Source organism: Vidua chalybeata, chromosome Z, assembly GCF_026979565.1.
Source record: "Vidua chalybeata isolate OUT-0048 chromosome Z, bVidCha1 merged haplotype, whole genome shotgun sequence".
NCBI classification, from domain to species: Eukaryota; Metazoa; Chordata; class Aves; order Passeriformes; family Viduidae; genus Vidua; species Vidua chalybeata.
In genome coordinates, this window is record NC_071570.1 from 72,058,943 (window position 1) to 72,069,542 (window position 10,600).

At 42.8% G+C, this 10,600-nt stretch overlaps 1 protein-coding gene across 1 annotated transcript; it reads left to right on the top strand.

Annotated features, from left to right (window-relative positions):
- Nucleotides 1–3,619: 3,619 nt before the first annotated feature.
- On the top strand, nt 3,620–8,327 carry SRP19 (signal recognition particle 19). Its single transcript, XM_053932833.1, has 5 exons — nt 3,620–3,702; nt 4,753–4,828; nt 5,784–5,855; nt 6,840–6,951; nt 7,903–8,327. The coding sequence occupies exons 1-5, from the start codon at nt 3,659–3,661 to the stop codon at nt 8,034–8,036; spliced, it is 438 nt and encodes a 145-aa protein (XP_053788808.1). The 5' UTR covers nt 3,620–3,658; the 3' UTR covers nt 8,037–8,327.
- Nucleotides 8,328–10,600: the final 2,273 nt, after the last annotated feature.

Here is a 10,600-nt window from a genome sequence, read left to right on the forward strand (position 1 = left end):
CCTGTCAGGTGTTGAGTGCTCTGTTCCATGTCTGAGTCCAGGGCCAGCAGATACTTGGGAAATGCATGCAGCTACAGCGTGCCTGAGCTGGAATGCTTTGTGACCTGCTTCTGTCTCTGAATTCCTCGGGCTGGAAATATCTAGAATTCAACTTTGAAATGTATTCCTTATGCCACTAAAACAAATGGAGTGATTGGATACCATATACTCAGTGAAGTGATTCTACAGTGATGATGGGGATTAAATGACATGTCTCTACTCACTGCTTCATTTTAGGCATCCTGGTTCCAAGATATTGTGAATTCTAGCACCTATAAAGGAGATTGGCAAGTAATAACAAGATCTGCAGAAAAAAAAAAAAAAAAGTGCTTCCCCTGTGTGGTCAGTTATGTTTGCCATGTGATCCAGTCTGTAATTCCACAAACTCCATTTCTGACAATTTTAAAATTATTTTTCCATCTGAAAAAGATGTGGAAAATAATTTTTGTCTTCATACCCTTTCTATTTAACAAATGCTGTCACACGCTATGTATCTTTTGCAACACTCAATTTAAATATTGTTTTACAAGATAAGCCACTAATATGTTGGTATTTAAAAGCTACGTGAATTGGAAGAAAAAAAATAACATGCAACTGTCAAATAAAACAGCATTAAAACACACAAAACCTTTCTCAGTGCCCTGTATTAGCTGGACTGATTGAGGGCAATCTTAATATGCAATGATAGTACTCACAAACTGCAACTGTGTTCACTGCCTTTAACATAGTATCAGAGCACTTCTTCTCAAGGAGAAGCAGCAGAAATTGCTTTACAATCTAATTGAGGCACTAAAACCACTATAGAAATCTAAGGGAATAGTATGGAGTAAGTTTTAGTATTTTTTCATTAAGTTTTAACCTATATTTCAATCTTTAAAAGATGAAGCTGTGGCAATGCCAAATAAGTATTTCTTAGCATTACTTCCTAAAAGATTAGATTTGATTGTTCTTCAGTTCAAACCCTGCTAGAGCACTGTCCTGCAGAGATTTATGTTTGTATCCTTTTGGTAGGTTCAGACCTCTGTGTCCCAGAAGAAAAGGGCAATGCATATTGTTCAAACGAAATGGCAGTAAAAAGGTGTAGGATGACCACGTTTCATGCAATGGTCAGATCATGAATGTGCCCTACACACATCATGCCCTTCACAGAGACTATTACTATATTGTACATGGTTTGTCCATATTCACTCTGTGCACACAAGATGCACTTAACACCCCTCTCCTTCCTGACAAACCACATCTGTCTTGTTAAAAGCAGGTGACAGCAGTTGACAGAAGAAGCTTCTGCCCATGTTGGCTGATGCATAGATTTAAGCAGTGACAAACTCGACAACAGGACAGCTCCCAGGGTAATGGCAGTTCTTGACACTATTTAGGTGGTAGGGATCTCAATAAAAAGTCATTCAATAGAAAGACATGTGTGTGCAAGTAATGGAGATTTAAAACAAAAACACTGTGCAAAGAAAGAAAAACCACAGGAAATCCATTATCAAGCTACTGCTAACAAGATGAGAACCTTTTGTTGCTAAGCAACAAAATAAGTAATTATTTGTAAATGGATTACCTCTTAGAAAGCTACACTTTCTGTATCGGTCAGTTTGATGATAATCTGGAGATAACCCTCAAAAAACCTGTCTTTAGCACTGGACAAGTATTGCATCAAACACTTTCTTCATATCTGGCACACCTCACTTACATAACCTTGTTTTTCAGCTGAGGACCTTGTTGAGTCATGTTTGTGAGGAGCTGCCAAGTGGCTGAGCTGGTCCCAGAGAGCTGTAGTCACACTTCCAAAACCTGCTTGCTCCTGATGCTGGCACACAGTTGTGCTGTTCCATGTTTTCTGCAGTACTCTGTACAGTGCATTCATTCTGACAAAATGAGAGCAAAGACATAAGAACAAAACTCCTCATCTTTCAAAAGCCTGAATAGACAATAACTTTTTAAACTGTGCCACCCTGATTCTTTCTGAAGCTTCTCTTAACTCTTCCAAGTTTTCATGACTGGTACTTAAAATTCTCCCCTGGGGAAACCACTGTGTTGCACTGGGTCTTAGCATTCCCTCTTCCATATTTTGTTGCCAGCTGGATATGTTGGTGGAGCAGAAAAATTTAAAAAGACACCACCACAGATAAATACTGAATAGATACCATCAGCTCTTTGTCCTGGTACGTTGCTGCTGTATGAAGAGTGTAAGAGTACACAAAATATGACGTGTGAAATTCACAGGGTGACTGAATGGTTGAGGCTGGCAGGAACCTCTGGGTGTCATCTGGTGCAACCACTCCTCCAGCAGAGCCACCAAGAGCTGGTGGTGCAGGATCATTCCCATCCAGCTTCTCAGTATCCCCAAGAATGGAGACACTGCCACCTCTCTGGGCAGTGCTCGGTCATCCTCACAGGGAAAATGAGTTTCCTGATGTTCAGAGGGAACCTCCTGTGTTTCAGTGTGTGCCCATCCCCTCTGGTATTGTCACTGGGCACCCCTGGGAAGAGCCTGGATCTGTTTTCCTTGCAGCCTCCCTGCAGGCGTTTGTGTACATTGGTGAGATCCCCTGAGCCTTTTCTTCTCCAGGATGAGCTCCGGTCCCTCTATGGCCTTGGTGACCAGTCACTGGACTCTCTCCATTGTCGCCGTGTCTGTCTTGTCCTGGGGAGCCCAGTGCTGGGCCTGGCACTCCTGGTGTGGCGTCGCCAGTGTTAAGGGGCAGCATCACCTCCCCTGCCCAGCTGGCAACACATCCTGTGGTGCAGCCCAGACGCCACTGGCCTTATCACAGGCACACGTCGCTGGTTTCTGTTGAGATTGGGGTCCAGCAGGAGCCCCAGTGCCTTTCCTGCCAAACTGCTTTCCAGCGGGGCATTCCCTGCCCGTGCCAGTGCCTGGGGCTGTTCCCAGCTGCAGGACTTGGTTTTTCCCGTGCTGAACTGCTTGAGGTTCCTGTCAGCCCCTTTCTCCAGCCTGTCCGGGTCCCTCTGGACAGCACCGCGACCCTGTGGTGTATCAGCGCCCCTCAGAGTTCGCTGCCACCAGCCAGGGCGCACCGCTGCTGCGTCACCATCGCCAAGGGTGCACCTGCCCCTCTTCCACAGCCTTCATGAAGGTGAGACACAGGATTGGACCCAGTACTGACCCCGTAGTTCTTCCCTTAAGCTTTAGCCTGTTTTTCTCATGCAATTGTACAAGAAGCTGTGGTAATACTAAATAAACATTTCCCGGCATTTCTCAGATAGATCGTTCTTTCATGCAAACACCGCTAAAGGTCTGTGAGTGAAGGGCACCACACGGCGTCTTGGCGCCCTCCGAACACACTTTGTACCGCCCATCGACCCGCTGGGCTGGTGTTTCATCGGCGACTGCAGCCCATTGTTCACGGGTGTGCGCCACAGCGTTTCCGCACAACCCCAGAGCCCCAGCCCCTCCCGCCACCATCCCACCCCCACTCCCTCAGCCTGGCGGAAGCCGCTCGCGCGACCGCGGCGCCGACGTGGCGCCTTCTCACAGGCTGCGACTTTTGACAGATAGCCGCATTGACCAATAGAATCTTGTACTGGGCCGTTGGGGGCGGGCCCTCTCCGCCGCCGTGGCGCGGGGCGGGGCGGGGGATGTACTGCTGTCATGGCCGCCGCCGCCGGCGCAGCGTCCCCGGCCGACAAGGAGAGGTACCGTGAGAACGGCTCGTTTGGGGTCGGGTCTTTCTGGGTTCGTTTGTTTACGTGTCATTCACGGCTCACGAGAAAGAAAACGCGAGCGAGCAAGGGGTGGTGGTTTAAATCCTTGTGGAGCGAGGGATGATGGTGGTTGAAATTAAATCCCTGTGGGACGAGGGGTGGTGGTGACACTTGTGTGGTTGGGAAGTCAGTAAGGGGACTGGAATTCCCAGGCAGAACACAGAGGTAGTCGGCTCATAAAGATAGCAGTAGCAAAGAGTGGAGAGCACTACTGGGCAAGAGAAGGAGAAAACAGTAGGAGTTGAGGTGATGTGGGATGGTCTTTAGAGCCAGGAACGTGATCTTTGTCACTTTCTTGTCATTCAGCTAATTGGAATCTGTCTGCACCATATGTTTTACCCATTTTACCTATTTTCTTATGCTCTCATAGATCCTTATTAAAATCAGTGCGGACCTTCTTCTACATGCCCTTGGTCTCATCTAGTCGGTTTTTTTAATTGTCTAATTAGTATAATTGAGGTTCTGTCACGCTAATCCTGTGTATGTGCTTGACAGGTGTAAATCTATGGAAAAATCTTAAGCAAGTTTCTAAGAGTGCAGTGTTTCAGTACTTTTTATAAATGTACCCAAATCTGGGGTGATCTGTAGTGTAGTAAAACCTTTTTAATGTTAATTCTTTTCAGGGAAATACGTGTGTTCCATGTTTCAAGATTGTAAGAAATAGGTCAGAATGTTCTATTTCAGCCTCGTGGTTTTGGTTTGTTTGTTTTTTGTGTTTTTTTTTCCCTCAGAATTGGTAGTGCCATCCCTTGTACACGTAGTGCCCCAAAAAATGGTGTCATGCAGTGTCTATGATAACTCAAAGTGGGATTTTGCAGTATCTTACTAAGCAGTCTAGGCAAAACAAATGGTTGTTCTAAGCTGCTGTGGGAACTTCTGTGTTGTAGCCATGACATTTATTTTCTATTTTACTAGGAAAATACTGCATAAGCATTAAAGAATTGATATAGCATGCTTAAACTCACTGTTTTCTCTTTTTAGATTCATCTGCATTTATCCAGCTTATTTGAATAACAAGAAGACAATAGCAGAAGGAAGAAGGATACCTATAGACAAGGTATTTTCAGGGTGGCAGGGAAATAGGACATTTTGTTTTGCAGTGTTGTTAGGGCAGCAATGTGTAAAGTGCTGGAAAATACATCTCTCATCTTTTCATTCCCCCATGGTGTGGAAATAACAGTGCATTTGAAGGTAACCTAGTGCCAGCATGTGAATTTAGTAGGAAAGCCCTGAGCTGAAGTGTTTGCTTTCAAGGGAGCAGCACCTTGAGCAAGCAGGCGAAGTAATGAGGAGCTGAATACACTCAGCTGTGTGCACAGTTTGCAGAATTTGAAAGCAATGCAGAAAAGAGTGGTCAGGTAATGACTGGGTTCTAGTGACTGACTATATGAGCCTATATGCTATGTCCTGTGCATGTGACACACAGGCATGGTAGGTATTGCTGCTTTGGACCTGTCCAGAAATAGTTTTTTGTCATCTCACTCATTTGTAGTCATTTTAGCAATCAGTTCTGGGAATATAAAGGGCTTTCCTTACTGCTTAGGGTTTGGGGTTTTTTTTAAAAATAAAATCTTTCTTGAGTATGCAAGTTGTGTATCATAGGTCTACCTATGGGAGGAGTCTGCTCTCATATGGATAGAAGTTTTGTGCTTTTTCCCTCCCTTAGTCCTTGCTAAAAGGTCCTTGTGTTGCTGATTCACACCTTTTGGTTATCTCTGTACATAACTGTTCATTTCCATTACTTTTTCTAAGCAATTCTTTAACTTGCTCCTCTGTCCTAGTGAATTCTATCTCATCTGTTTCCTGATGTCTTAGCTCTTCTTTTTTTATTTTTTTTTTAATGTTTTCTAAAGCACAGCATCACTGACAAATGACTTCTACACTAGATTTGTACCTTCTCTTTCCACATCAGTTTTTCCTAATTACTGAGTATAGGGTGGGAAACTGGTCTGTTTTTTTTATTGGCAGGTCATAGTTGAAAACTAATTAATTTTAACCCATTGTTTCAACAGGCTGTTGAAAATCCCACATCTACAGAAATCCAAGATGTATGTGCAGCAGTAGGATTCAATGTGTTACTAGAGGTAATCAAAAAAGTCCCCATGTACAAAAAATGCCCAAATTTGTTATGCATCTCTATTCTCTCATTATATCATTTTTTGTAAGTTGTGGTTCAGAAGTTTTGTTACTAGCTTTGCTGCCTTTATATAATAACTGACCATAATCATTACATAAATGTTGGAAATCTGATGCAAGTCAGGAATATCCCAGATCTCTCAAACAATGTGACTTTTTAAGCTTATAGAAAACCACTTCTGTTTTTCCAGCCTTCTTAGAAGAGTTCCCTGGATGCTTAAAAGTGTATCTGAATAAAAGCTGGTTTTACAAGCTGCAACTCTGCAAATTAAACTTCTAAAAATTAATGTTTTTAATGGAAGATAATGACCTTTGCAATGAGTCTTGTATAGGAATAGGATTCTGATAATTGGAATCTTCACAGTCCTTTGGAGTTATATTTCAGCCAGACAATGTTAGCTTTTTATTGCAGTACATACTTGCTCTTTAAATAGTTTATTGGTTACTTTTTCCTTAGGGAATGAGTCTGGATTTCTAGAGAGGTAACTTCACACTGTCATTTCCTGAAGTAATTATTAATTTAGAACAGTGTTATTTTTTCTAAGAAGAATATAGGTCCTTATCCAGAAGTACCCAAAAGCTTGGTACAAAATCACTTTGTTTTTCAGAAGTATCTGGACAGTGCATCCCATCTGTACTGAGAAATCTGTGATGTTTCATCAAGAGTGAAGGCTATAATTAGTCAAAAGCAGTGATTGTGACCTATCACTTGCTATCCCTAGGTGTCCAAAAGGGTTTGCAGCAGTGGAGAAAAACAAAAACCTGTGATCCTGTGGTCCAGACCACTGGGGACATAAAATGGTCCCTGTAACAGTTTACTCACAAAATTGCTCAGTACCAGGAGTTGTTTTCAGTAGTGCCTCTGAAACAGTTCTGTCTCCCAATGCAGGTTATAATACATTTCTCCTTTTGTCATGTCTCCTCTTTGACAGAAAAACAAGATGTATCCCAGAGAGTGGAACAGAGATGTGCAGTACAGAGGTAGAGTACGAATACAGCTCAAACAAGATGATGGCAACCCATGTTTACCTCAGTTTCCAACACGTGAGTAGAGTGCCTGGGTTTAGGTACCTCACCTGTTAATAAACCAAAAAGTGGTTTATTTTATGTTAACAGCCTGCTTTATTAGTTTCAACTATTTTAAATCCTACAGTTTACCATTAAATCTCATTGCTTGTGTAAGTCAACAAAATTAAGTTGTGAGCATTGAGTAAAGTTTGTAAAATGCTGTTGCCTTTGATTCTGCTGCTTCTGCAGCAGTGTCATTGGAGGGGCTTGTGGGGAGCATTGTGTGATTGTTGCATTGAACAAAGCTTCTGTTCAGTTTTGGCTTACTGCTTTGTTGACATTTAAAACAGTTTAGTTCTTAAATGGCTAAATTCCACCATTTTCTTAGGATACATACATCATCTGTGCATCAGTGTGGATGCTAAATTGATAAAACACAATACTGAATTTTCTACTGACCATTTTCATAAATTATCAATGAGACAACTGCCCTTAACTAATTAATACAAATTATTATCTTAAATGAAAATTTTCATCTTTTGCATTTTTTCCAAAGATGAATCCCTATATAAAAGAGAAACAGTATGTGTCTTAAGGAAAGAGCAAGAAGAGTGCTGGGTGTACAGTAGCATAAGAGTGCTGACAGAGGGAGATGATTTAAAATCAGAGTCCTGCTGGAGGGCAGCAGTGCCTTTCTGAAAATGCATGTAGTTTTTGCCTGGTCATTCTGTCCCCAGTGTTCTGGACCAGTAGGAGGTGGAGGGAAAGAGTAGCAGGAAGCATGTTGACACTTAGGAGATTGTCAGGTTATGATTGTCAGGCTTTTCCAGACTACTGTGACATTTATCAGTCCTGCATTTTTTTTTTTCTTTCCCCCAAGAATTTTTCACAAGCTGCTTGCTGTACCAGGGGACGGAAACAGATCCCCCAGGCTTTACATCTGTTCTTAACATAAAGGGCATGTGTTGATCTCTCCCTTTATTTTAGGTAAATCAGTGATGCTGTATGCTGCAGAAACCATTCCCAAACTCAAAACAAGAACTCAGAAGATGGGAGGTAGTGATCAAAGCGTTCAGCAAGGAGAGGGAGGCAAGAAAGGTAAAGGGAAGAAAAAGAAATAAATTGACGTCTGGAGTCGGTGTTGCATCACATAGTTGTACTTAGGGCAAGTACAGATGGACACCATGCAGTGACTTTGGAGTGAAGATACGAGCAAGAAATGAAGAGGTGAAGCTGAGTAGAACTGCCTGCTTTTCTTGGAACTGGAATGCATGTAACTGCCTTGCATCTGTGTAACAATAAATCTCTTATGTCTGACCTTAGCACCCACATTAAAAGTGGAAGAACATAGAAGAAGGTTGGGTGAGACAATTATTTTTTTCCAAAATAAATATGCACCATTTTGAAATCTGGTTGCCTTAGTAAGCCATTTATTTATAATAGAGAAGCAATTGTCTTACTTGTATGATACTCTGTATTAGGAAGAAATTCTTCACCATGAGGTACAGGTTGTACAGACAAGTTGTGGATGCCCCATTCTTGGAAGTGTTCAAGCCAAGGCTGGAGGGGACTTCGAGCGCCCTAATTGTTACGGTTTCACCCCAGGTGGCAACTAAGTACCATCCAGCCCCTCCCTTGCTCCCCAGCCGCAATGGGATGCAGGGAAGGATAATCAGGAAGAAAAAGATTGTGGGTGTAGTTAAGAACAGTGTAATAATTTAAACTCAATAAAATTCAGTAATGCAAGTGACAGTGATTATAATAAAATACAATTAACATTACACTTTTTTTTTTTAATGAGAGGAAAAAAATCAAAACAATGATGCACAATGCAATTATTCACCACCTGCTGACTGATACCCAGCCCACCCCCAGCAGTGATCAGCCCCTCCTGGCCAATCTCCCCCTGTTTATATACTGGACATGCTAATCTGTGATACAGAATACCCCTTTGGCCAGCTTGGGTCACCTGTCCTGGCTTCTTGCCACACTTCCTCACCGGTACAGCGTGAGGCACTGAAAAGTCCTGGGTTTAAGATAACACTGCTCAGGAACAAGCAGAACACCAGTGTGTTTGCAGCATTATTCTCACACTGAATCTAAAATACCGTGTGAACAGCTGCTGGGAAGAAAATTCACTGGATTGCAGCTGAAGTCAGGACAACAGGCATCCCTTATTCCATATAATTTCTGTAATGCCAGGTCCCACTTCCCAAAACCCCATTACCTTCCTATCTTTTGGTACATATATACACACACGGATAACATTCCCTTAAATTATGAACCATCCCTGTAAAAACCCATTGAGTTCCCTGAGTGCATGACCCTGGGCTCCATCTGTCAGAACCAGTTTCAGGCAGGAGAGAAGGTTTGTGGTGTTGGACTGTTTCGTGTGGAAAGCAGTTCTGAATCCATCACTGCTGTGCTCATGGTTCCATCAAAGTTCACTCTTCATTAATGTGTGATCAAAAGGGAGTCGGGGTCAGAGCCCCAAATCCAGCATCGCACAGACAGGCATCATGGGGTGGCCAATGTGGTGATGGGCACAGGGCCATCATAGAAATGATAATTCACAGTGTTACACAGTAATTAATACATTGGCTTGTCTTTCCCAAAAGCAAGTCCATTTAAGACATACCAAACTTTTCCATCCTTTCACAGGACCCACCACGTGCATCCAGGTCCCTAAGCAAAAACAATCCCAGGGATGGGTTTACCTTTGCCTGACACAGGGAAAACTCAGACTCTTTTCCCCAGCATGTCTTTAATGATCACTGCAGGAACTTTATCCCCTTGTACAATAAACAAAATTTTTGTTTATTGTAATTTACCAGCTGGTGGGCGATCCCTGGGTGTTGAATGACCAGGTTGCCTTTGCTAAATGTGCGCCTCAGGGTATGAAGGTCCCACCACCCACTGCTCTCAGTGTGGTCTTTTACCATCCATTGCATCATTTGATCTTTCCAGAGACTGGTGCATGACAGGGAATGTGATATTCCTACTCAGTGCCCTGCTCTTTGGCCCAAGTGAGGTTGCTTTGGAAACTAATCCCATTGTCTGACTCAATTCTGGTGTACTGTGCCCCCGTAAGACCTGCTTTTCAAGACCCAGGACAGTGGTGTGGTACAAAGGGTGTTTCCAGCCATCCAATGGTTGATCCCTACACTGTGAGCACATGGCTCTTGCCTTGGTAGATTTGGGGGACTGACACACTCAAACTGCCTGGCCCTACCATATTGACATTTCAGCCATCATCCTCCATACCTGCCTAAAGACAGGCTTTAATCATGCTGCCTGTTTCACATCCAAAACCTCTGTGATAGTGTCCATGCTCAAGTCCACCCCTCAAACACAGCATCAGTTTAGCCAGAACAGGACCCTGCCCATGTCACCCCATGATTCGTTCCAGAGTGATGTTGGATTCTGCAGGAAAGGACTCTCTTTGTGCACACACATATCCATCCTGCTCTCTTCTTACTATTATGGAGAATTCTTGCCTTTCAGTGTGAGCAGTTATGCAGATTCTCTAAAACAGAAATGTTTAGGAGAGGAAGTCCTGTGTTCTAAGGCTGTAATTGAAGAAATTACAAGAAATTGAAAAAATGAAGAAAACACAGAAATTTCAGTAATTCATGGCTAATTAATGAATGTAATCGTTTTTGTTGAAAATACCACAGTGTGAAAG

Excerpts from the sequence above, each read along its gene's own strand:
- SRP19 (XM_053932833.1), top strand. The coding sequence starts at position 3,659 with ATGGCCGCCGCCGCCGGCGCAGCGTCCCCGGCCGACAAGGAGAG. Across the intron at positions 3,703-4,752 it reads TCCCCGGCCGACAAGGAGAG|ATTCATCTGCATTTATCCAG; the intron begins GTACCGTGAGAA and ends TTCTCTTTTTAG. Across the intron at positions 5,856-6,839 it reads GATTCAATGTGTTACTAGAG|AAAAACAAGATGTATCCCAG; the intron begins GTAATCAAAAAA and ends CCTCTTTGACAG.